At 39.5% G+C, this 27940-nt stretch overlaps 1 protein-coding gene across 1 annotated transcript; it reads left to right on the forward strand.

The window, feature by feature from the left end:
* Positions 1-1652: 1652 nt before the first annotated feature.
* hdlbpa (high density lipoprotein binding protein a) lies at positions 1653-27874 on the forward strand. Its single transcript, XM_079841146.1, has 28 exons — positions 1653-1720; positions 2912-2983; positions 7445-7559; positions 7639-7802; positions 7890-8105; positions 9548-9754; positions 13256-13471; positions 13631-13837; positions 14007-14114; positions 15282-15386; positions 15495-15573; positions 15658-15797; positions 16114-16218; positions 16309-16422; positions 18549-18635; positions 18717-18848; positions 19651-19869; positions 20060-20281; positions 21348-21566; positions 21706-21844; positions 24965-25113; positions 25213-25317; positions 25450-25584; positions 25678-25821; positions 25917-26096; positions 26202-26318; positions 26413-26553; positions 26673-27874. The coding sequence occupies exons 3-28, from the start codon at positions 7484-7486 to the stop codon at positions 26763-26765; spliced, it is 3819 nt and encodes a 1272-aa protein (XP_079697272.1). The 5' UTR covers positions 1653-1720; positions 2912-2983; positions 7445-7483; the 3' UTR covers positions 26766-27874.
* Positions 27875-27940: the final 66 nt, after the last annotated feature.

Raw genomic sequence — 27940 nt, forward strand, 5'->3', positions numbered from 1 at the left:
TATGCTCTGTAGGCCTCTGCCTAGAATGTTACCTGTGAGAGAGAGAGAGAGAAAGAAAGAGAGAGAGAGAAAGAGAGAGAGAGAGAGAGAGAGAGAGAAGAGAGAGAGCTAAAGAACAGCTCTCTCCAGAGAAAGCCAGAGAATCCAAAGAGAGCGAGCTACAGTTGAAATTCTCTTTTATCCTCTTTCCTGATGTCACCAAATTCAAACCTGACTCTTGTAAAACTGACCAATCAGACCAAACCGTGAGACATTTGAAAATAACCAATCAGACCAAACCTTCCCCCATTGTATCACAGGTGCGAAAACCTTTTGACCAGCCAGCCTTTTGTTCTTCAAACCCCAACTGGCCCCTCTGATGGCGTTAAGGTGGTGGGGGTTGAGTCAATTTCAATATCTTGATCACGACGATGGCTGCTAACAGCAAAGCAGATGATTTTGTCATATTTCAAATATCTTTGATTATTTTCCACCTTACACAAATCATTTATTATATACGAAAATTATTATATATGGTGGCTTTTCCTATGTTTCTTAGTGATTTTTTGTGGTAGTTTATCAGGAAGTGACGATTATGTTCTCTTCGACTCACTGGATGGAAACGGTGCTTTATTCGCAAATGTTTTATGCGATATTGCAATTTTTGCGCATAAATTATATTCGCAACTTTGGATGGAAACAGAGCTAGTGACTCAAGACTTGAGTTACTATACTATAATGAATCAAAATCCCAATTCATTTCAGTTGCGTAGCAAAAGTATTTTTGATATTTGTGTACATGCGTTTTAATAAAAAAACATTAGGCCTATGAGTTGTTTTGCCTTCGGTCCATGTTTATTAAAGGATTAAAATTCTGTGGTTCAACTTTAACTTTAAGAAGCGGCGATAAAATAACGAATTTCTTAAATAATTTAGTTTGTGCCACGCTGTTTACGTTGTAAATACAATGCAGCTTCTGAGTTCTATGCCATATAGACTGTAAAAGGTTATACACAGTTCTACTGCAGAACGGCGGCTCACCATTGGCTAGCTCCTGCCAGCATCACATGCATGTGTCTCAGGTGAACAGCATCTGATTCTGCACTGCATGTAAACTGCAGGAGACTAGCACAGAGAATACATTGTTGAATAAAGTCGGTTTTTTTGCGCACAAAAAGTATTCTTGTAGCTTTATAAAATTAAGGTTGAACCACTGGAGTCACATGGACTATTTTAACAAAGTCTTTCTTACCTTTCTGGGCCTTGAAAGTATTAATTACATTGCTGTGTATGGAGGGGTCAGCTCTCGGATTTCATTAAAAATATCTTAATTTGTGTTTACGGGTTTGGAACGACATGAGGGTGTGTAATTAATGACAATTTTCATTTTTTTTTGTGTGAACTAACCCTTTAACGAATTATTAATTTCAATTAGGCCTACCGATTCATAATCATCCGACTTATAGCCACCTATTGCTGATGTAACCTGCAGAAATAACGAACGAGCAAACGAATCTTTCTGATGAAAAGATTCACAAAATTCTTACTGAGATGAATCCACAAATCCCCACCACTGCGTTCGTCTCCAGAGAGAAATGCATGATCTGTACAGTGACGTGAAGGAATGTGATTGGAGGAGACTTGAGCTATATAACTCACAGGCTGCTGCTCCTCCCTTTCGCCAGTGGAGTTTCACTACAAGCTTCTGCACCACACAGGGCAGACGGGAACACAAACACAAGTAAGTCACTCTTCATTCCGCAAATCAGTCTGCATATGTTATGCATCCGAACGTCTGCATTGCTTCTTCTTCACTTCTGATACACGTACATCGTTAGGAGAACGTTCTGCCGTGAAAATGTGCTCTGGCTTGACTCCATGTCAATTTCTCCCCACTGTTTCACCCTTTGCTCTAATGCCTACGTGGACTTTGTGTGGACAGCCACAAATGCCGAGCTTGACTAAACATTCACACTCGATCACCAGCAAAGGTCGTGTTTTCAGTGTATACCTGTTAGGCGTTGTCATTCTCGGAGTATTAGGTTTTAATGGATCAATACGAGTAAAGTTTTCCTAATCCAGTGTGTTAGCGCTTGCGCTAGCTGGTGTACGTGTCACTATCGCGCACGCGCAGCTCAAAGTTTACTGGAGTTGGTGTCTAGCCAGGACAAGTTTTTCATCTCGGCAAACCACAAAAACTGGCGTGTCTTACAACGACAGACATTACCAATTCCATTAAATATGTGCTCATCAACCTCTCACTGTTTTTAAATATTCCTAGGTGTGAATTGTTGAGGAATTAAGTGTTAAAATTACAAATCCGTCTTTCCTACTCCGTTAGCCGTTAGCATGGCGTGTCATGAGTTGACGTACCGCGCATGTATACAGCGGTGTGAGGATTTTACATACAAAAGTCGGGTTTTGTTAGACACACAAAACATTGTTTTTATTAAACATACGTTAAACTATTGTTCCAATCCCCCTTTTTGTGTCATTCTGAGAGGAAATGTAAATCCGCCATATTTAAATCTGACATACGCAGGAATGGCCACGTTAGCAAGACGCGAGAGGGCCATTTCAACACTTAAAGACTCGGATTTGTTTTTTTTTGTTTACTTAAAGTATTTATACACATGTATTGGAGAGCATATACATTCCATGAATCTTTAATTATGGTTATGATTTAATATTTTGAAACTCAAGAAGGTGACGGAACAGGATTGATCAGTCTTTTAGTTCCTATTTCCAATCGAGTCTTTAATGAGTCACATTTACATGCATTTAAATAAATATGCAAGTTCAAATGAATAGCAAACAAATCATGCCACGTGTAACTAAGTTCTGGAAAACTAAAGTGGTTTTGCATCATCAGTGACAGTCTAATTTTTTTTTTTTCCTTCTCCCACTTTTCCTTTGATCTGTTTTGTCTTAGGCAAAAGCTGGCAGGCTGACACGAACGGGCAGCTTTACAGGACGGATTATCTGGTAACTGACCATTTAGCTGGTAAGATTATTCACCACAGCCTTTGTTTCTAATAGATTAATTTGCTGACAGGCCTAATGTTTGCTTTGAACTGCAATATCCTTATTTGTCTTGTGTTTGTAGCCATGGATCACAAGATGTTCGCCGTGATCATTAAGATCAAATCACATCTTATGAGTGGTCATGTGATTAAATGTGTCATTTGAGCATCTGAAGGATTTTTAGTGTTCGGTTTGTGGATCAACTGCCGTGGAGTTCTTTTGATCTGCCTTGAGGAGCTGTATGAATGTGTTTAGCCTCTGGGTCCAAGTCTTTAGGAGGCCTGTAGAGGAAGAGGCCCTGGCAGGGGCATGCAGAGAAGCACATTTTAAACAGCCTTGTTCTGTGTAGAGAGGATTGGAGTTTGCATTTGGGGGGGTGTGAGGGGCCAGATTGTCAGAGTGAACTGGAAGGAATGTTGTATGACTTAATACAAGAGTGATTAGCCAATTATCCCAAGGGTTACGCCATCTATAGATGATGGTCTTCCATTTTACTGTATAACTTCTGCACACCATTTTTGCTACCTACTCTTGTGAGCCTTTGACATTGGAATTTCTGCAGCGAATATAAGTGGTCTTTCATAACTCAAGGCTGCATGGCTGTAACAGTAGCCTCAGCTTTTATGTTGTTGTCTTTTTAGTTTCCTCACAGTCCTGTGCGGGGAGTAGGAGAGCAGTCTGCCAAGTAGACGTTTCACTGAGGTGTGGCGTGCATGTTTTCAATTAAATGCGAGCGTGCTTTGTGGAACTTTTATTTACGAAGTAGAATTTTTACTTTTTTTTTTTTTTTTGCTGCTCTGCATACTAGGGATGCAACAAATAAAGGTTAGTGGGGAAATCCTCTTAGCTTTAGAGCTCGTTCATATAACTCCATGGCTTAGAATTAGCCCTTGTCCAAGGTAACAGATGGGCAACTTTGACCTTCCACAAAATGGATCCGATCTTAGTGTTTGAAATTTGCTCCTACAGACAGTTCACTCATTTTGCTCTGAACAAACCTCATTATTTTATGAAGTTATTTTCCAAAATATAGGTTTTCCCCCATCGTAAAGTTGCATTGAAAGCAGAAGTAGCTATATATATTTTATTTTTGTTGTGTATGTGAGTGAAATAGATTATAAATTGATAAGTAGGGCTGTGACTTGGTTCTGTCATTTTGTTCTTGATTTGTAAAAGCCACAATATACTCATGGCAGAGTTATTTTTTGTTCTTCGCTTGGCGGTAAAACCCTGTTTGAAATGCGTGACCAGCGATTATACTGTTAGTGAACATCAGACACCGTCCGTTAGGGTTGTAACGGTATACCGTTATGACGATATATCACCAGTATGATTATCACAGCATGCACGTTTTCTTATCACGGTATCGGGGCGGAAAAATACATTCGACGGAGAAAAAGCAACTTCTTTCCACTTGACCTCTCAACTTGCTCCACCCACACATGTACAGCAGAGAAAATGTCAGAGACAGAGGCTGTTATCTCTATCCCCGTCGAAAAAGATAAAGACTGCTATATAATCTTTGTTCTGGGTCTCTCTCCATTTTGTGTACTGCATACTCAAGTACGTGTGACGTGAACATGAGCATCTCCAGAGCTCCCCCCGAGAGAACATTTTTTTTTATTATTATTTTTTTATTAAAGAGCATTTTCTTTTTTTTTTGAGAACTCTTTCAAGTACACTCTGAACCTCAAAGGTCTTCTCTACAACCCGTCAAAATAAGTTCGATTTAACTTAATTATAACAGAAGTATTATTTATTGTTCAATAGAATTTTACTTCTCATAATACAATTTATTTGAACATTTGTTCAACCATTTTTTTTTTTGCATTTTTCATTTAACGGTCATTTTAACTGATGATAATAATTGACTGTTTAATACAGTGAAACCGTGATATTTGTATTGGTTGTCAGACGGTAATCATACTGTGAAAATCTTATACTGTTACAACCCTACATCCCCCACACTCCCTGGACCAATGTTTAGATAAATATGTAAATGTGCTGTGCTTTCCGCTCACTAACAAAATTAAAACCACAAAATTGAGCAAGCATTTTTTTTAATAAAACATAAATGCATCTGATCATTGCACAAGCTCTGCAATTCTGCACTCTAAAGTCACTTCACATTTATTTATAGCACTTTATACAATAGATTGCTTAAAGGTGCACTGTGTACATTTTAGTGGCATCTAGTGGTGAGGTTGTGAATTGCAACCGGTCACCCCTCCCTTTCGAAGCACGGAGAAGCTATGGTGGCTGACACAGGACAAAAATGTTGTTGTCGGAGACAATAGAGAGTAGCTAGTGCTCTATAGAGCAGTTTGTCCTTTTAGGGCCACTGTAGAAACATGACGGTGCGAAATGGAGACTTCACTGTAAGGGGACCCGTGGTGTAAGTAGATAGAAATGGCTCATTCTAAGGTACTCAAAACATAAGGGTTCATTATGTAAGGTCTTTAAACACCATTGAAAACCGCTATGTATATTTTTATTGCATTTCTCTTAATAGATCCTTATAAATAGTACGCACTGGTCTTTCAAATTAGGGTTGGAACTAACAATTATTTTTTTCCAAACAATTAATCTATCAATTAATTTTTCCCTAGCTAATCTATTGTTTATATTCTGAATAGTCGGTTATTTACCAATAAATAAACATAACTAATCTATGCATTAACTTTTTACCTAATGATATTAATCACAAAAGATAAGGTTTATGCAGTGTAGGCCTAATTAGGAAAGGTGTTTACTATGGCTAAACCGTGATGTTTTACCAAGATTGTGTCCAATGGAGGCGTGATTTCATCCATTAGATATGTTAAATAACGAACAATAGAGTTAAATGCTTTGTAACCAGTTGCAGAGAGTATGATAGAGCTGCACACCTCACAGCCTCGCACCTACGGCAGCTCGTATAAAACAGAATGCTCTATGTACAATCTTGTGCTGTGTAAAACTTCACTGTAATTATCTAAATACTTGCGCTGCCATCTCGTCTTTTTGAGGTAATCGAGCCCCTGGATGTTTTCTTTAGATGCTCCTGCATAGTTGTGCTGCTGTGGTTTGCCATTTTAGTTTCACAGAGCTTTTAGAGCACCATTTTATTCGGTCTCTGTTAAAAAAAAAATTCCCACACCTTAGTGTGACAAATCATCACTTTCCACTAATTTACGTAATTGATGTACTGGGGTTTCGTTGATGCCCCATTCCAGCCCCAACCCTACTTAAAATCAAGCATCTTTACCGTATTAAACATGGAAAAACTGTCTGTCTAGTTTCATCAGAAGTACAACTTCATTTTCTACTGTAATGCTGCTCTCTAGTGTGTTCATGTTTTCACTTGTGTTTGTCTGACCGATAGACTGTAAAAAAATATGGACGTAGTGTCCGTGACGTCGCCCATAGGATTCTGATGTGCCGTTCTGAAGCGCAAAGTATGGACGAGATGGCCGTTGCCATCTTGGCAGCGCGTCACTCCCGGATAACAGAAAATGGGCAAAAAGCCGGGATGTGGGCGGAGCTTAAGTGACGCGATGACTAACAGACAGCAGATAAATGGCTATCCACCTGTCACTCGAAGTGGCCACGCCCTTAATTAGGCAGAACTTTAATGCTTTATATAATGTAAACGAATGAGTTAAAAAATTCAACCCCCTCATTGTTGTCATGAAGGGCAAAAATTAGCCTTATAGACCAAAACCACATTTGTACCAGGCTGTAAACATGTTTTATTCTGCTGTAAAGTTGGCCATTTTAAAATGGGGCTCAATGAGATTCTGCTCCCTTCTGGAGCCTGTCCGTAGCGGCCAGTCGATGAACTGCAGTTTAAGGCACTTCCGTATTGGCTTTAAGAGGAACTGCGGGAGGTTGCCGCTTGGTCTGACCTCAATGGACTGAACAGGAGAAATTAACCGGAAACGAGTTCCACGTGAAAGAAGGCGGAGCCTCAGCGCACACCTACCCATGACATTGTAGTCACGGACCAATGGTAGTACGAAGGTGTTTACTGCCGTAGCAAACTTTTCCAGGAAGGCTGTTTTGAACTTCGTTTTGGTGTGATTTTGATGTCGCATCAATTCATTCTTTGATTTTACTTGAATTCTATCAGGGCCTTATGAAAGGGGCAGGGTGTAAGTGGAGTAAATGATTGGAGAAGTCCCGCATATGTCACCAGAGAGAAGTCTGCCATTTTACTGGAGGATCGAATTATGAAATTAATGAGAAATTATGAGGTTAATTTTTAAATGATACTTGCATGGATGAATAATTCACAATAAGATCAATAACATGCATTTACAAAATTAGATATTTAATCTGTTATTGTGAAAGGGTTTAAGCTCCACCCATGTTGGCAAGTGGTTCATATCTTAACCGTTTTATCTTGGTTGTCTAGGCACTTTCTTTTACGTAGTAATCACCTGAGCTCTTCCTCTCTTAGTGGCACACTCGGACTCCGTGTAAACGTGGGATTTCGACCATGAGCTCAGTCGCTGTACTTACGCAAGAAAGCTTTAATGAGCATCGCAGTGGCCTTCTGCCAGAGCAGGTCAAAGGTAAGTGGTAATTTTGACTGATTCGTAACCATTCTTTTGGCAGAGTGAATGTTTAATGTTGCGCCTCTCTTCCCGTTAGCTGCTGTGGCGGGCGCTAGCGGTGCTGAAGATGAGGAAAGCCTCCCCACTTACAAGGATGCCTTTCCCCCTCTGCCTGAAAAGCCTTTGCCAGAGGGTGTCCCGGAGACTGGAAATGCCTGGACTTCTAAACTCAAACCTCTCAAGTCCTCAATAATTACCCAGGTATGGCGATTGGCTAGTTACAGCCACTATCTTATCTGGGCAATGTTTATTCATTGGTTTGACTGTTTTCTGCTTTAATAAATACAGGTTTTCCATGTGCCCCTGGAAGAGCGCAAGTACAAGGACATAAACCAGTTTGGAGAAGGAGACCAGGCTAAAGTGTGTCTTGACATCATGCACAAGACTGGAGCCCACCTGGAACTCTCCATGGCTAAGGACCAAGGCCTCTCCATAATGGTCTCTGGGAAACATGACGCTGTCATGAAAGCCCGCAAAGAGATTGTGTCCCGACTGCAGACTCAGGTAATATAAAATGATTGTTGTTTTAAATCTTTCAACAGTTTTATGCTTGCAAAATAACATGTTTTGGTCAGCTTGTAGATTGGCGCAAAATATTGGTGTTATATTGGTTATAAGACATTAGTTTAAAAAAAAAAATTATTTAAAGGGTTACTTATGCGATTTAGCATTTAAGCGCTCTATCAGTAGAATATCTATATCTATAGTATATTCGAATGATCGTATATCATATACACCCCCCCCATATCCCCCCGAGATGAGAAATTTGTCATCGGAGGCTTTTTTTGGCCAGAGGCTTGAGACTACAGCCAGTAGTAGGAGTTAGTTCCGCATGTTTTCAACCCACCCATAGGGGTCGGATCACACTCACGGAATGCAAGACACAGACAGCCGCACGGACATTCATAATGGAGCGGTGCGGAGCAAAGCGAGTGTTCTCAATTAATTCCTATGAAAGTTAAGTTTCCATAGGCATGAACTGAAAACGGGCCAGACTAGACATGCACTGTGAGGCTCTGAATGACTGACAATGCAACCGTGAATGAATGCTGGTCGGCCGTGCTCATTTTAGTTTCGGTTTAAAATTAGCGCCAATTCGGGGCAGGTTTGCTTGAATTGTGGGTTCATGAAAACTGTACAATAACAAACTCACTTAAATAGGCGCACTTCGCTTTGAAACCAAATCTTCCGCGATCATCTTGTCTGTCAGCTCCTCGCTCTCTGATGAATGAAATCCGACTCTTGCAGCGTTTGTGCGGGGACACTCATTTCGCTCGTGCCGTATTGAGCAGACACTTCAGTTTTTAATCGCAGTGTCTGTTCTCTAACTGAAATAAATTACGATGGTGGGGTGGCGCCGCGGTGGGCAAGAGATATAACTGCTGGGCGTGGCTTGGTAGTGGCCTTGTAGGGCTGCAAAGCAAGTGCCTTCTGGGAGTTATCTTTCATCCATATGAGCCAAAAAGGCATTTTCTGTCTTTTCTCAGTCTAGAAGGCACCATCTTCAAAAATAATTTCATGTTTCTACTACTTGAATGACCCAGTTTAAATACACATGCATCTTTCCAGCGCTGAAGTACCCCTTTTAAGTTACTCTTACAATCATATGATGATTGCTAAGCTTGATATGCAGGTCTCAAAATGAATATCTATTTCACTTGTAATGTTTACCGAAAAATAACCAAAAACTAAACATCTCACAGTTTGTCCTTTTCTTCATTGACTGAGTGTGCAGGCTTTTTTTAATTTAAATTTCACTTGTAGAGTTTAAACAGTTACTTTTTAGTTTTTAATGTTTAAACATTTATTTAGATAATCGCATTGAATTTTAATATTGACAATGTATCCCTATTGATCATGAAAATAACTTCAGCTTGTCGTATCTCCCAGGATTATAATAGTTGTATATCCCTAGTAACTTCTGTAAATGCTTTACTTTGCAACAGGCTTCAGCTACTGTGGCCATCCCCAAAGAACATCATCGCTTTGTCATCGGCAAGAGTGGGGAGAAGCTGCAGGAGCTCGAGCTGAAGACTGCCACCAAGATCCAGATCCCTAGACCCGAAGACCCCAGTAACCTGATCAAGATCTCTGGAACCAAGGAAGGCTTGGAGAAGGCCAAACACGAGATCCTGCTCATCTCTGCTGAGCAGGTCTGGAACTTTATTCCACTTTTTTTTTAAAAAGACATTTACCTTTTGAAAATTACCTTTCATGTAGTCTCACATAATTCTAAGTGAATGAAAACATCCTGCAAAGTTTTAAATCTGAAAGTGCAGCATTTATAAATTTATTGTCTCACAAACACAAGAGTTGACTCGGAGTCAATTAAACAAATAGTTTTTCAAACAAGTCCTAAGCCATTTCGTTGTGATGAAACATTAGCATATCCACTTCAGACACCAGGGAAACTGGATAGCATGTTGAGAAGACGCTGTCTCTACATTGTGTTTGTTTCACGTATCTGGCTAACCGGTTAGTTCATGTTATTACGGTCTTACTGAAATACTACTGTAAATCAGCTGTGGGCTGCACTATTTCTAATAATGCAGATTGTCTTTCATTCTTACTACTTTGAGTAAAGATAAAGGATGGAGCAAGATTTGTTTTGCAAACGTTCGTTTACATCAGCTGGGCTAACGTATGCACTGTTATTGATAGTTCCCACATATGCACTGCAATACATTAGACACACAGAGGTTTGTTGATGGAAGCACACTTGCTAATGCTGATGGTGAAACATCTCATAATGTACCTCAATTAATTCTTATAAATTTTTCCATTGTTTCTTCTTTGATTTGGTCTTGCGCTGGCATTTTTGTAAAACCAACGTCATCACGGTCTTTATAGTGTGTACAATCGCTGAGCTTTAGGAAGCCTCCAGACAGAACTGACAATCAGTTCTGGTAATGGGCATTTGTTTCCGAAATACGCGCTGTACGCGGTAGACCATCTGACCAATTAGTGCAGAGTAGGGCTGCAACGACGCGTCGACGTCGTCGATGACGTCGACTACGAAAATACGTCGACGTGCGTGAAATGCGTCGGCGCGTCGGCTGCACATTATTTACGTTCTAGAATGGAACAGAAGATCTCTAGAATAATGGCAGCTTCTGCTCCCGGGCATAGTGAAAATTATCATTTATCATATAAAGCCAGACCGCAACATTCAAAAGTGTGGGAGTACTTTAAACAGAAGCCGAATAAAACTGTGCTTTGTTCGCTCTGTAATGCCGGTTTCACACTGCGCGAGGTGGCAGAGCAGGAGCTTTCACACTGCCAGTCAGTGTTGCCAAGTCCCGTTTTTTTCCGCGGAATTGGGCTACTTCTACACTGTTGCCGCGGGCTGTGTCTCATGTCCGCGGGTTGAAGTGATCCCAACTATGTGATATTTAGCCTCGGGAATGAGAACTTTAGCAGGCAGCCCTGAAAAAAACCCACACATATTTAACCCCCCGAACGCGATGTTTACCAGAGAACCTCCCCGAAACGCGATTGGGCTTGTTTTGGGCTAGTTTTGAGTAATGAATGGGTGGGTTTTGTTGTGAAAACCTGGCAACCCTGCTGCCAGTGTTCTCTCCATGGTTCTCTCGCGCAGCTGAACCGTGGCGCGTGTATTGCAACAGACGGTCACATTTTCCGGGGTTCTTCTCCGACCCCAGTACGTCTCGTGCTTTTATTTATTATGGGCTGCATATATCTGCTGTTAATGCGACCTGTTTCCCCTCGGTCGCAAACACATATGCATAATAACATGCTGTATATTAGGTAGTTTGCATGATTAAAGTAACATTAAAGTTAAGATATGCCTCTAGCTTTAATCATTTAAATATGTCTTTGAAGTTTGGGCAAAAACTTCTGGCAGCTTTAGTCGTTGTTTATGCACATGTATCTTCAAAATAGACGACTAGTTATACTATATTAAAACTATGCTGAAAGCTCCAGTATGTGAACCTTTTGCAGAAAAATGCAAGTGCATTTTCGTTTACTATTGAGACAAATCAATAAGTAAATCATACTCAACTACTATAGTAAACAACTTTTCCTAATTAGGCCTACTCTGTATACATTTTATGATGAATAGTATCATTATACATTATGTTTAAAAAGCTTCTTGTGTTCATATATTTCATTATAAAATGGCATACTATGTTCACTACCCTTCCTGAAATACAATTAATATTGTCATCATTCATTGATTTCATGTTAAAATAATATACAAATTCATAGGGCTGTAACGATTTGACCAAAAATAAAAACCTCGATTAATTGAACATTATACCTCGATTTCGATTAATGAACGATTATTTTGCTTTTTTTCTTTTTTTTTTTTCCTCATAAGGTTGAGTAAGTTCACTGATAAGGTTTGTACTGTAAATATTTTCTACTATTAAAAGGTGGATTTTTTTTTTCTAATGAAAGTGCATTTCTTTGTGATTTTAAAATACTTAAAGGAAACGGTTCACTTTCAGCAGTTCTGGTCTATGGAGCAGATCTCTGTTTGTTGTACATCAGATACAGATAAATTAACACTGTAGGCCTACATTACATTTATTTGAATGCATTAATGAGAGGGTGATTGTGTGTTTGAATTACTCTTACTGTCTCTATTCATTATGAAGCTGTGGTTTGTACTTACTTCAAAGGTATTAAAATAACAGTTGAGTTCCTAAGCTACTTTAGTGACTTTACTTTAGTCACAGGACAGCGTTGATCCTGCGTTTCTGCGCTACTATCTGCGCGCGATCTTCACGTGATGTGCCAGCTTCTGTCTGAGTGTTCGTTTGTCACAATAAATCAGGCATTAGTTCAACATAATACACATCTGATGGTCGAAACACTTTAATGTTCAAACTGACAGGGCTTAAACCACATACAAATGACAAAGATTTGCGAGGACGAGGTGAAAGAGGTCTGCCTTCAGGGCGCGCGCGTTGTCGCGTTTAAACGCATTTACTTGACAAACTTTACGAGCACGAAAGTGAAAGCGGCTTCGGGGCTTGCGCGCGCCGTCTCTCTCTGTGTGTGTGTGTCAGCGCGTAGGCTATAAGAACAGCAATTAACTGACCTGTATAAACTGTGTAAAACATGCAGTTACTTTAGTGATTCTGGGCATCTATAAACAAAGATAACTGCACCTGCATCTCTCTGTGTGCCTTCAAACTGCACTTGATGTGACTGACGGGGCGGAGTCACGTGAAAACCGGAATAACCGACATGGGAAAAATACGTCGGTTAGAGGTTCTGTATGTCGGTTTCGGTTATTTTTCGATTAATCGTACAGCCCTACAAATTCACTACCTTCTTTGAAATATAATAATCAGTAAAAAAGAATCATAAGATTAATCCGGAAAAATAATCGTTAGATTAGTCGACTAATCGAAAAAATAATCGTTAGATTAGTCGACAGAAAAAATAATCGTTAGTTGCAGCTCTAGTGCAGAGTAGGCTCGTGGAAAGGAGGGACTTAGAGAGACTGATTCATCCATTGAGTCGTTTGCGATTCACTTGATGCATGTAAACCTGTTGTTGGAGCCCACCAAAACAAAATGAGGAAACTTTAAAATAACTGCATGATAACAGAGTTAGCTATTATGATGTGTCAGATATTTAACCTAAAAGATGCAGAGGGTGATATTTTCAATAAATTGCAGGATAAGCGTGCTGTGGAGAGAATGAACATTGAAAAGGTCTACCACCCCTTCATCACTGGAGCTTTTAACAAGCTGGTGGGGGAGATGATGCAGGAGACGGGAGCCCGCATTAATGTCCCTCCACCCAGTGTGAATAAAATGGAGATTGTCATCACTGGGGAAAAAGAGCAGGTGGCCCTGGCCATGGTCAAGATCAAGAAGATTTATGAGGAGAAGGTGAGCAATGACAGAATAATTGATGGATTTTATTGACTTTTCCAAATCCACAGTATGTTTCTGAAACTCCCTGGACCGCATATCAATGTGAAATAAGTAATGATAAACCTGAAAGCAACTGAGGAGACTGTTTAAAAGGTGGCCTTTTGCTTATTTTAGAAGAAGAACGCAACCACTATTGCAGTGGAGGTGAAGAAATCTCAGCACAAGTATGTGATTGGGCCTAAAGGGAACACCCTGCAAGAGATCCTGGACAGGACCGGCGTCTCGGTCGAGATCCCACCCCTCGACAGCAGCTCAGAGACAGTAATCCTGCGTGGGGAGCCAGACCGGCTGGGCCAGGCACTCACTGAAGTGTATGCCAAGGTAAACATGGCTGTTTTCCTCCTCCCTCCATGTTTCAGTACAAGAAATCTTTCCCTCTAAGCTCTTGCGCTTTAAACTTTTTTTTTTTTTTTAAGAACTGTATTAATGTAACTTTTGAAATGCTATCAATTTGACTGTGTAACCTTTGACCCTTAATTTCTCTGTACAGGCCAACAGCTACACTGTGTCCTCAGTGTCTGCTCCCTCTTGGCTTCATCGTTTCATTATTGGCAAGAAAGGACAGAATCTGGCAAAGATCACGCAGCAAATGCCCAAGGCGAGTCAACTTTTCCCTTATCACATCAGAGTGCTTGGCCTGAATACCCATTGTCTTGCTCAGTGAGGGGTATGTGTAGATGTAGCTCATTTTCAACAGATGTTTTTGACCAGAGTCACATGTCAAAGTGACTGTTCAAAGGTTGCGGTAATTGCATCAACCAGCACAAGTACTTCAGAATGACATTGGGCTTGAGCCAAGAAACAGGCTTTTGTTCATATATGAACATTGATCAATGCACAAAGCACATCAAATGTGGTAAACGGAAACTCGACCATACTTGCTTGATGCCTAACTCTTCCCACGCCATAGTTTTAAAAGAAAAAAGCCACCACCAGCATTTTTGATCATTTTCACACAACTTTCATAGCCCCCAGAATATTTTGTATGAATATCTTAACATACATTATATAAAAGCCTCTGCTTTTAGACAGATGAATTGCTTCATGCACTTAATTTTTTTTCAAAGACTACTTCTGACACGAACAGAATGTTGCACATGTGTAAACACGCATCCACATTGGATCATGTAAAAAAAAAAATTTTTGCATCCGTTCTGAGCCACTTCCATATGTGATTTTTAAATCGATACATATCCGATATCTGGACATCTGACCTACGTCTAAACACTATCCGATTTCTCTTGGAATTCCAAGCAACTACAAGGCGAGGGTGACGAGCTTGCCCACAAAGATACCTTTTTAATGTCTCATTATGAAGCAGACGTGCCCGTATACACTTGCACTGTGTTTTTAAAAAAATTTTTTTTACTGAGGTGGAAACTTTATAGTTAAGAAATTGGGGGCGCACCGAAACATTCAGGAGCATAGAAAATGAATAATTATAGGTTAAAGTTTTAAATGCAGATCTTTTTTGCCATTTATTAACCCACTGGAGTTGTATGGATTACATTTTAGGGTGGATGCGCTATTTAGTTAAACTATTCAATGCCATTACAAAGCTGAGAAGAGCCAGGATATTTAAAATAACTGTTTGTGTTTGGCTGAGTAAAGTCACAAACTTAGGATGGCTGACTATTCCTTTTAAGAACAAACCTCATTAGGTTTTACTAAAAATATTGTTATTGGTTTTCAGAAGAAGAACAAACTTATCTTATGGTTTTGCAGCAGCATAATGGTGAGTAAATGATGGTATTCTGTTTAACAGGTGCACATTGAGTTCACGGAGGGAGAGGACAGGATTACGCTGGAGGGTCCCACCAAAGACGTACAGATAGTACAGGGCCAGATTCAAGAGATTGTTACAGATCTGGTAAGAAGACTAATCTTCCCATTACATGACAAACATTGGGTTCCACTTGCTTTGTTGTACTTTAGCCTCAATGTGTCCTAAACCGTTGGGTTGGTTTTTATTTTATAGGTTAGTCGAATGGACTACACTGAGATAAGTGTGGACCCAAAGTTCCACCGACACTTAATTGGGAAAGGCGGTGCAAACAGTGAGTATACAGCTGTTGTGATGTTTAGAGCAGGTTTTAAAGCTGACATTAACACATAACACGTGCTCTTCTCTCCACACCTAGTTAACCGCATAAAGGAACTGCACAAAGTGTCAGTCCGCATTCCACCTGACAATGAGAAGAGTAACCTTATCCGTATCGAGGGTGACCCCCAGGGCGTGCAGGAGGCCAAGAAGGAGCTGCTGGAGCTAGCGTCACGCATGGCAAGTTGGATGGATTTGTAATTGAATAAAGAAGGCTCTGTTTAGTGTTCTCTCGTCATTGTTCTTTCAGTTAGGGTTTACCCATTGTTGTGTGTAACGGTTGCGTTTTTCTTAAAGGGTTTACTTTTAAACTTTTTTGTCTGCAGTAAATTTGTTTGCATAATTCTTAAAGTGGAGTCAAGTGCATGTGTGCTGGTGGGGACAAAAAAAACATCTGTAGTCTCTATAGCCTCAGAGTATAAAGTCCTCTGGGTTATTTGCTGGAGTTGCCTGGCAACTCTTGACTTGGTCTCTGAGAATGTCATGATTTCAACAGGAGAATGAGCGTACAAAGGACATGATCATTGAACATCGTTTTCATCGAGCCATCATCGGACAGAAAGGGGAGAAAATTAAGGAAGTTCGGGATAAGTTCCCCGAGGTAAATGTTTTAGAATACATAATGTATTTTTCCAGTCACATATTTTTTTTTGCATATAATGGAGAAATAACCTTTACCCCTTGCTTTTAGGTCATCATCAACTTCCCTGACCCAACGCAGAAAAGTGACATTGTACAACTGCGTGGGCCTCGCACTGAGGTGGAAAAATGCTCAAAGTTTATGCAGAAAGTGGTGGCTGAAATGGTAAACAAATTTTTCCTGAATTTTTTATTGCCGTGTCTCTTTCTAGTCCTTTGCTGTTGTGAATAAATGTATCTGGAACATGCACAATGGCAAGGGTTTTTGATCCACTTAACACCTTAACGTTGATTCTCACAACACAATCACCTGGTTTGGCATTAAAACGTGACTCCGCAACATCACTTTTTTACAATATAATTGTTTTGTTTTGTCTATCTTCTGTGCAACTGAAGTCCTAGAAATCCCTTGTCAGTGCACTTACTACTAAACATTTGATACAACCCATTTCACTCATGTTTTAAGCACAGTAAAGCCACGTTCACATCAAGGGCCACATTTACTAACAGCTTGCGCCAGCGCAAACCCTCTTTTGGTGTTAAGTAACTGTCAGGATTTACTAAAGACACGCAGTGAAAAATTAGTGCTGAAAAGGTGTGGACAGTTATTTTGAGGATTCTTATTGCGTATGCATTTGTAGGAGTTTCCCTTTCAGTACTTTAATGTCAGTAGATCATGTGCAGAAGTTTCCACTCCCATCGGCGCTTTTTTGGATTTGCGCTCTCGCGCTAAATCTGGCCCCAAGGGTGTTAAAGGGTTCATGAACTGGCTTTTTTATTTTATTATACTGTTGTCTGAGGTCAACTTTTTACATTTAAAAACATCATAATGAATAAGTAATAGGCTATTTTCTACCCTGGTTTTGCGCCTCATGTTTTTATGGTGCGTGCTGCACTGAAGACTTGCAAGTAATTTATTACTTGGACCGCCCGATGAGTGGATATAACCGTTAACCGTGCATCACTAACGCACCCACGTGCACACACCTCACTGCCGAGTCAGACAAATCAAAGCATGATCAAAACTTTCGCGATTGTCTTTTTCCTTCAAATATCAAGTCAAAAGAGTGAACAACATGCTTGGTAACCCGTCTGGAAAACACATAGCACACACCCTGCGGTCTCGTGGACTTAACGGACACGCGCACGCAGCGTCCATTGTAAGTCCACAAGACTGAAAGTGCACATAGTGTGCCATTTGGGACAGGGCCACTGTCTACTTACTACTTTGTTGTATACCAATGCGTGCTCGGCAAGACCGTTTTGTGCTTGAGCGCCACCAAGTCATGTTTTACTGTCGCTTCAGCAGCTCCAGGCACGTGAACAAAAGCGCCAATCTCATTAGTTGGCCAGTTTTTAATGCGCCGCGTCAAAATAAAAAACGAACCACAGGCTTTTAAAAAAAAAATGATGACGCTTTTACGCCTGGCGTTTTGCATGTCGGTGTGCACACTCACATTGTCTTTTGTTTAGTCACGAGGCGTTAAACGTTGGCGATTAAATGCGCACGAAAATCGTCCCGGTGTGAACAGGCCTTAACAAGGAAGTTTTCAGCTCTGAAACTTGCAGGATATTCTTCTTACCATGACCTTTTATATATCAAAAGCTCAAGGGACAGTTGATTTCTCAATTCATGACCCCTTTAACTATATTAGTGTCCACACAAATGGGCATAGTTCTTTTTATATTATATAGCATGGACACAGCAGTTCTGTTGTCTGCCATTTTAAATGCTCAACCCCCTTTAAAGTTGGGTGTGTATGATTTTCTTTTTTTTGTTGTTACTCAGCTGGAGAAAGTTATTCTGAAAGCGTTTCCAACTATATTGTTATAGTTGTGGTGTGGTCTTCCCCATTTAAAAAAAAGAAAAAAGAAGTTAACTTTAGTTCTGGTCAGAATGGTCCTTAAAGCCTGATATATGTTTAAGTTTTCATGCGTACACTAGGGTATACATACAGCGTGTAACATGAGTTTTGGCAACAACAAATCACTGGAGACTGCAACAATAGACTTCAGAATTGATGAAACCTGTGTGACCGGATTAAGTGATGCATGCAGCTCTAGTTTAAATTAATACAAAGACTTTTTTTTTTTTTTTTGTTAACTTGTAGAGAGAAATAAAACCAACACGGGGCAAGAATGAAACGTTGTAGTACCCATGTTGACCGCCAGTGCTGGTGCATGCTATCAAATGTAGTTTGAAAGGCTCTGTTTTAGGCTTAACGGTCTGTGAAAATGACACTGTCAATTTTAGCATTTTCTTAAACTGCCCTACTTTTGTTCTTTTTCCAGGTTGAGAACAGCTTTTCTGTCTCAGTTCCCATTTTCAAGCAATTCCACAAAAACATAATTGGCAAAGGAGGAGCAAATATAAAGAAGGTGAACTTTTAGGTTACTTTTTAGACTTGCATGTTCATCAATTCTCAGACGGTTTACTTACTGGCACTTTTTCTTTCCTAGATTCGTGAAGAAACTAACACTAAGATTGACCTGCCTGCGGAAAACAGCAACTCTGAAATGATTGTCATCACTGGGAAGAAGGCAAACTGCGAGGCAGCAAAAAACCGGGTCCTTGCCATTCAGAAAGAACTGGTGATTTGTTTTTTCAACTTTTAATGTGAGGTTAAAAGTCTATCACACTTGTTGAAGTGCCCCCATTATGCTTTTTTGAATGTTACCATTCATGCAGTGTGTAATATAGCTGTCTAGATGATGATAGTAACTATTTGCGTGCACTTTGATCTGTCTCCTAAAAAGAATCTATGCTGAAATGAGTCCTCAATAATTCCTACTTGGGTTTGATATACATTTGCATAATGACAGACTATAGTCTTCATTGGGTGCACCTTGAGCAGAGAGTGACTAGCGCTCTGTAGAGTAGTTTTGTCCGTTTGGGGCTACTGTAGAAACATGACGATGCAAAATGATTTAACTGTAAGGGGACCTGCGCTGTATGTAGATAGAAATGGCTCATTCTTAGGTAATCAAAACAACAGTTCATTATGTAAGTTTTTTTATTTTATACTACACTGAAAACATGGTTATGCATATTATATTGCATTTCTGTCAGATCCTCATAAATATTACACACTGAACCTTTAAAAAAGAGGTGCTGTGCAATTTATATTATGATAAAGTAGTTGAAAGTATTTTTGACCTTAGATGCATGTAAACCATATTGTAGAAGACTTCCAAAACCACGTTAGGGAACCTATAAAGTGGCACAATAGGGGCATTTTAAAAGTTTGAGGACTGTAAGAATTTTGTAATTTTGAAAACGTTATAGTTTATATTGTTGAGCATAAGAGACTTATTTTAAAAACATTACTCACCCAAAACATTATGTGTGTGGATGGAAGAGGAATTTATTAATTGTTCTCAAATATCTGTGCAGGCGAATATTACAGAGGTAGAGGTGTCCATCCCCTCAAAACTGCACAATTCCTTAATTGGTTCTAAGGGGCGTTTTGTGCGTTCCATCATGGAGGAGTGTGGTGGTGTGCACATCCATTTCCCAACAGAGGGCTCTGGCATCGATGCAGTGACAATCAGAGGCCCAGCGGAGGAGGTAGAGAAAGCCAAGAAACAGCTGCTGTCCCTGGCAGAAGAGAAGGTATGTTTGAAGGGATGGGTTTCCTTGAAGAACTTGAAACTTAAAGCCGATAATACTGATGCTATGCTTGGAATGTCATTTGGGCACAAGCTTTGTTCGTACAAGTTAAGCAAGTAACTGCTTTTAACAAGACCAGTGATTGTTGCTCTAAAAGCAATTTAATTGACTTCAATCTACTTGTTTTTAATAGCAAACTAAAAGCCACACCGTTGAGCTTCGTGCCAAACCTGAATACCACAAGTTCCTTATTGGAAAAGGAGGTGGAAATATCCGCAAGGTACGGGACAGCACAGGCGCCAGGATCATCTTCCCAACTGCTGATGATAAGGATCAGGAGCTGATTACAGTCATCGGTACTGAGGAAGCTGTAGCAGAAGCACAGAAGGAGCTGGAGGCACTCATTAAGAGCTTGGTTAGTCCCCCATGTTCGTCTCCTAACCCCAACACTTGGGATGCTCTGATCAGGATTTTTGCTGCTGATACCAATTATTTATTTTTGTCATGATCAACCGATCCCGATCATTCAAGCTTTATATAAGTAAGTATTAAGATAGTCCAGTTAATACCACAGACGTTATTTACAGTAATGCTTTAGATTGTTGTTTTAATTAAGAATTAAATAAGCACAACAAATATTAATTTTACAATCAACATTTTAATAGGGCTTTAAAAACATGGCTGACGCAATATACTATACATATAGTATACATACATATACATAGTAATACTATACATATTAACTGGCTTATTAAAACACCTACAAGACTCAAATGTCAAACCGAACATAATTACAACCCATGAAGTGTAGGAATATTATTCAGCAAGTGCTGAGTATTTGTGTCCTTTTTTCCTTTGTCTTAAGTATGTAAGGCGGGATTCTCTTTATAAATTCATGCTTTTCTGCATTTTGGGGAGATGCATTCATCTTTTCATCCAAAACATATATGCAGAATAACCGCCCACCATCAACACAAGCGCTAAACTTCAAGCACTAGAAATAGAAATAAAACATAAATTGTATAAAGTAATCAAATGTACAAAAACGGTGCATAATCTTTGCAAAAGTGAAAGCAGAGACTGTTTAACATGAATGGCAAGGACGGCAGCAGCATTATTAGCCTGCTCACTTTAACACTGAATGCACGGTTTATGTTCACTTAAGACAAAGGACTGTTTAAGATGCTTGTTGAGATGGGAATTTTGACACATACGTGTGTGTATTTGATGTTCAAGCACCGTAAAGAGAAGTACTCGCATAACTCAACAGTGGCGTCATCAATTTGCAATCGGTTGGGGAGATCAGCCTATTTTACTGACTCCCGAACAAGTCATAGAATGTGAAAATTTTTTTTTTTTTTTTTTTTTTTTTTTTTAATCAGCTGATGCCGATCGATCGGAGCATCCCTACCCAACACTGATCAGTCAAATTTTAGTGTCTTCTGAATGGTTTCCATTTGCTTTCATATTTCTGATATCAGGATAACGTTGTAGAGGATTCAATGATCGTCGATCCCAAGCACCATCGTTACTTTGTGGCACGCCGTGGCCAAGTCCTGAGGGACATCGCTGATGAGTATGGTGGAGTTATAGTCAGTTTCCCCCGAACTGGCTCACAGAGTGATAAGGTCACCCTAAAAGGAGCCAAAGATTGTGTGGAGGCTGCCAAGAAACGCATGCTGGAGTTGATTGACGATTTGGTGAGTGGATGTTCCAATCTGCATTCATTTATTGCAGTTTGCATGTCTCTTGCATGAGACATTGCAAATGTCTCAGACAACTGCAGTTATTGTGCTATTTTAAGGAGGTAATTGACTATATGTTCCTCTAAATCTGCAGGATGCGCAAGTGATCATGGAGTGTGTAATCCCTCAGAAGTTCCACCGCTCCATAATGGGGCCGAAGGGCTCTCGCATACAGCAGATCACTAAAGACCACAATGTGCAGATCAAGTTTCCAGACAGAGAGGACCAGCAAGGTAAATACAGTGCCTGTCAATAATTTAAAAGGTCATATCATGGAAAATCAAATGTTTCTTGATCTTTTGAAATAAAAGCCTCAACTCTCCCTCGTACAATAAGACCGAGTTTTGAAGCTGAAGCTCAAAAATGGCTCATCTTGACATCCTCATGGTTATGATATCACTGACATTTACATTTACACATCAGTGATGGCAATTTGGTAAAGCTAAAGAAATAAGAGTAAGATGTGGGGAAACATTTTCCGGTATTTCTGCTGTAATTGACAAAGCTACTGGTTTCAATAATGTATTGATTTAAATTAGCATGGTGTTTGTTCTTCAAAAACAAATGTTTGCATCTTGATTTTGTGTGTGGTTAAGCATTTTAAGTTAGTAATTTCAATGGTGTCATGGACTGACATATAAATATATAAGTGGACCTCAGAAAACATTGTTGTATATATCAAGATTTTTACATCAAAAAACATCCTAATTTAGAAGTAATAAGCTATTTTCTGCCCTGTTTTTGACCCTCTCTTTGAAACTCTCCATTTTGATGGGCGTGCTGTATTCAAGACGGAAGTAAACGCCCACTGCTATGATTGGGTAACAGTTTTACATATTAAAATTTTCAATATCCCCGCCATTACACGCTTAGAATGGTTTTAAAAACGTCCGATGTTGAAAAATTTGTGCTGTGCAAATTAACGTGTTAATGCGGGCGATTAATTTTTTCAGTTTTAACGCATTCAAAATATTTAACGCAGCATCCGTTTTTATATCCATTTTGGCCTAACGTTACATTATATGATCACGCTCTTATTCATGTAAATGCTTTTAAATCATATGTGCAACAAGACAAAAGAGAAGGCGCTTTATGTCAATGTCCTGTCTGTGTGGGTGCGTCTCAATCGGCTCCCTAGTTCGGTAGTCAGGGCACTGATCAGGGAGTCGGCACATTCATGCACACGATATTCTGATTTACCACCTAGGAAGATGGGGAGTTGATCGAGGGACACAGTCACACGCACAGAGACTCGCGCCAGTCTCGTGCACAGTTCTCTTTTGCTCTAGAACAAACAATAACAACAACACTACTCGACAAAGAGAATTTTGCCAAAATGCCAGTTCTCATAATAGGACTCTTAAACTAATTTAAGATTCCTATTATGAGAATACTAAACACAACTGGCATCACCATATATTGTCTTAAATGAACTTGTGAGAAAATGAGATGCGCGGGACAGCGCGTCAGATCCGCATTATGTGCGGCAGCGTCCAGTCTTAAAGTGACAGTAGCACTGATGTCTGTCATTAATGTTCATCAAAGAACAACGGGAACAGAAAATTGTAGCTTAAATAAATGAAATATAGATTAATCATCATTAATGCAGTTAAGAAAGGTGTTTGATAACTATTAAATTTCTGTATATGCCATGTCTAACAGGAAAGGTCATGGGTAAATAAAACATTTATTACAATGGGTTTATGTAAAGATTGTTTGAAGTTCACTTAAATTAAAAGTTGTTTTCTTAAAGCCTACTAAATGTTGAAACTGGCAGCTTTCAGTTATACTGTAATGTCATGTTTCATAGAGACATTAGTGTCAGTGATACTGGCCTACATTCATAAAAAGATGCCATTACAACAAATATTTAAAATAAGCTGTCTTTAAATTTTCTTCATTAATTTGGAGAGTAACTGAAGTTATAACAATATTAAACGCAAATGTTTTTAATCGCGATTAATCATGATTAATTACAGAAAGTTGATTTTTTTTTTTTTTTTTTTTTTTTTTTTTTATCAATTCACAGCACTATGAAAAATATCTTGTTACAAAGAATGTCTTGCTATGTTTCGCGTTAACTCAATTATGAATGTACCGTTGTTTGTCACTGTTGTTCTTATGGGCTATTCATTGTTTATCCTTTTCGATAAAGCAAAAAGCATATACATTGTCAATATGCAGTGTCGCGTTTTAAATTAAAATTAAATATTGTAATGTCTTACTGATGACGAAACCGAAGATGTTGCTCGCTGAAGGTTTTATTCAGCATTACAGCAAATGGCTTGGATCAAAACAATAACAAAAGCAGAGTTCTCAATGCGCTTTCTGTATCTGGCATTTATGGAGTTAATGCAGGGGATTCCCAAAGAAGAACAGAATACCAACTATTCAGTTTGACTGGCGCTACAGTATAAATACTCGGTACATATCAAACGATCTTTATCAGACAAGGCAATTAGTGAAACCTGGTAAATTACTCTTCTAAATCACACTTGTGTGTTGCAACACGTCGGACATGGTCATATCCAATACAGTAGTCAGCACTGCATCTTTTATTTTCAGTCTATCTGAAAAGAGAATCTGCAGTAAAATTAGTCGAACAAAAAGCAGTGTCTTACCGACGCAATCTCACTGGAATCGAAGTTCATGTAAGAAAGATTAGATTAACTCTTTTTAATGTTCGGATCACAAGGATGGAATGCAAAGACTGTTTTTGGCACACTTCAGCAACAAGACTATAGAGCTACCTCTGAGGATTACAAGACGTTTTGGAGTAATCCTGTTTGTGCCTGTCTCACATTTGCTGCTATGTGATGTGTGAATCGATGGCCAGGGCTAAAGAGATTGATGTAGAAGGATGTGTTGATCCTCTCCTGCAGAGGTGGTCTGTCATCACACGGACAATGTGACAATCCGAAACGAGTCGTTTTCTGAGCTTGGTTTCAATAAAAGCTGGTTTTGGACTTGCAAGAAAGTTGAGTTCGGACCTTTTTATGTCAAAAGATCAAGGAAAATTTGACGTTTCAATTTATGACCCTTTAAGTCTCTGCCCCTTGGAACATTTACATTTTATGCATGCAGCAGACACTTATCCAATGTATTTATTTATTTTTTGTCCCATTTTATGGCAGGTTGTTTTATGGTCATGAACCACTAAATGGCAAGCAAAAATTAATTATTTTAACATTTTTACAAGTGAACTTCAAGGGGGAAAACATTACCTTGTAACTAAAAAAAATTAATAGCTTTGCAATCATCTTCATATTCAATGCCCCAGTCTTTTTCTGCAGAACATGCAAACAGAATCACATGCCTCTAAAGTCAAATCTGTGGCCTTTGTGTGTATTCAGCTCCACCAGCTGATGCTCCAGTTCAGGAGAACGGAGAAGCCAATGGCGAGGTCAAAGAACCTGTTGATCCTTTGGCCCCAAAGAAGTGTGATGTCATTGTGCTCTCTGGCCGCAAAGAGAGGTGTGAAGCTGCTGTTGAGGCGCTAAAGGTACAACTGCCTACATGCCATATCCATTGTACGCAGTAGTTCTGATTTGTGTGTTCGGGTGCATTTTATCGAATGTTTAAACAATATTTTGTCGTTTAGGCTTTGGTTCCTGTGACCATTGCGGTGGAAGTGCCTTTTGAACTTCATCGCTACATCATTGGCCAAAAAGGAAGTGGTATTCGCAAGATGATGGATGAGTTTGAGGTTTGTCTCTTTGTAGCTGATTTCAGTGGAATTCTAAACCTGTATCACTGCAGCAGGTTTTTACAGCTTATTATTTATTTTTTGCTGTTGTCCTGTCATTCCTAACATTTTATATTCTATATTTTCCTACAGGTTAATATTCAAGTGCCTGCTCATGATTTACAGTCTCACATTATCTCCATTACTGGCCTGTCCACCCACCTTGACCGCGCTAAAGAGGGTCTTCTTGAGCGTGTCAAAGAGCTACAGGCTGAACAGGAGGATAGAGTGAGTTTGAAGCAAATTGAACATTGTTCAAATTATTTCCACTCTGTAATTGCTCATTATATAATAAAAACTAAATTATATTTTTGTCTGCAGGCTCTCAGGAGCTTCAAGCTGACCATCACTGTGGAACCCAAGTATCACCCCAAGATTATTGGGCGCAAGGGCGCCATAATCACCCAAATCCGCAACGAGCATGAGGTTAACATTCAGTTTCCAGAGAAAAATGACGAGAACCAGGTAACAGGCTAGAGCTTAAAAAAAAAAAGGATAAAGCAAAAACAGTTTTCTCTGAAAACATGCCAACTTTTTTTTTTTATTTTATTTTTTTTTAGGATCAGATTACCATTACTGGCTATGAGCAGAATGCTGTGGCGGCACGTGATGCTATTCAGGCTATAGTGGATGAACTGGAGGAAATGATCTCTGAAGACATCACCCTGGACAGCAGAGTCCACGCTCGCATCATAGGGGCACGTGGCAAGGGAATCCGCAAGATCATGGATGAGTTTAAGGTGAGAAGGTGGTGGTCACATCATCAATGAATAAGACCAAATATTTGACTTCTAATTTAAAAGTTTTTATTTTTGTTCATATTCTATATATTTTGTATTTTCCAGGTTGATGTTCGGTTCCCTCAGAGTGGAGCTGCAGATCCAAATTTAGTGACTGTGACTGGCCGCCCAGAGCATGTCGATGAAGCCATTGATCACCTTCTGAACCTGGAGGAAGAATATGTAAGATTATGCTATATTTTGGCAAAATAAAAAAAGGTAATTCTTTTTAAGTACTACATTTGCAAAAACTAATTTTTTTTGTCGTTACCCTCAGATTGCTGATGTAGTTGAAAATGAAGCCAAAATGGCCTACATGAAGCCTTCTAGTTCTTCCGCCTCCAGCATGGAAGAACCTCGTGGTCCATCCAAGGGCTTTGTTGTGCGGGAGGCTCCTTGGACCACTGGCAGTGAAAAGGTAAACCAATGTTATGTCTTTAGTAAGAATCTGCTGCGAAGTTGAATTTTGAGTCATAAGTTTATGAATAATTCTAATAGTGGAATTTAACTCGTCGTCACCTGTGTTTTTGGCTTTAGGCTCCGGATATGAGCAGCTCTGAGGAATTCCCCAGTTTCGGCGCACCTGTGGCTACTGCAAGATCTTCTCCATGGGGACCCAAACGTTTTTAAAATGCGTGTCCTTCAGTGGTTATGTTGCAACCTCCTGGTTCCCCCTTACTATTATCCCTCATTTGACCCATATGGATGTGGACCGACCACTTCCTCTGACACCCAGTATATCAGCACAGTTCCTCTGCTCAAATTACTTTTGCTAATAAGGGTCTTGATTATTCTCTTAGTGACCCTTAAAAACAAAACAGGTGGTAAACATTGTTCTCTTTGAGAGGTATCTCTACCAGGTTCACCTGAATTAGTATGAAATGAGATGACTTGTTTCCATTTTATAGAGCGAATCACAAATTGAAGGAAAACAAAAGTACTCCTGATCATGCTTCAGATCTGTAATCCAGATTTAAGTGAATTGATATGACTTAATTACAAAAAACATTTATTTCATTACAAAGGTTAAATTTTTTTGGGTTTATCAAGCTGCTCTGTCTCATAGTTGCCTTTGCAATGGGGTTTGGGAAAAAAATATACTGTATACCTCTGAAAGATGTTGCTTCTGGTTGAAGTCAGATTCATGCATAGGAAATGGGTAACCAGCTGTACTTTTGCCTCGTTCCCTAGGGTAGCCATTTTGTTGCAGACATTTCACTCGTCTCTGTCCCCATCCTTGTCTCCCTGTCTCTGGGAAAGGATTCCATGCAGCCTTTAAAACTCAGACTAAAAAGAGGGACTTTCACTACAAAAGTATTTTCAAACTGCCATTTGCTTTGGAAGTCCCAGGGATGCAGTCGCTTGTGCAGTAGAAGTCCCAAGATTCCCAAAGTCTCTAAAACGTACACTAAACTGCTTATTGTTTTTCATTTCGTTTTTGATATTCAGATGTCATGTTTGTTAAAGATTATAATATTTGGAAGGATGGAAAAAAAGAGACCATTTTGTGCCAATGAAATGTCAAGTAATGTCATGTTTTACTCATTCTTGCTAATGGGTCAGTGTCCAGCCCCTTTTTTTGTCTTCCAATTGCTATGCAGGTTTGTCTGAAACCATAGCAATGGCCCTCGTAATAGCCTTATAAGAATTATGCAAAAATGACAAAAGGAAACGATTATGGATAACACTGGAAAATAAACTGTCCAAAAACGAAAATAAAAATCGAAAATGTATCTGGACTTGTTGGGGTGAGACTGATTTCTTACACATGCACAATAACCAATGAGAATGTAGCACCTCAAGCC

Source organism: Gobio gobio (genome assembly GCF_949357685.1).
Source record: "Gobio gobio genome assembly, chromosome: 17".
Taxonomy (NCBI): domain Eukaryota; kingdom Metazoa; phylum Chordata; class Actinopteri; order Cypriniformes; family Gobionidae; genus Gobio; species Gobio gobio.

Bases quoted from the DNA above. Each gene is read 5' to 3' on its own strand.
- hdlbpa (XM_079841146.1), top strand. From the start codon at position 7,484: ATGAGCTCAGTCGCTGTACTTACGCAAGAAAGCTTTAATGAGCATCGC. The intron at 21,845-24,964 runs GTAAATACAGTG...GTGTGTATTCAG, and splicing joins AGACAGAGAGGACCAGCAAG to CTCCACCAGCTGATGCTCCA. The intron at 26,319-26,412 runs GTAAGATTATGC...CGTTACCCTCAG, and splicing joins TGAACCTGGAGGAAGAATAT to ATTGCTGATGTAGTTGAAAA.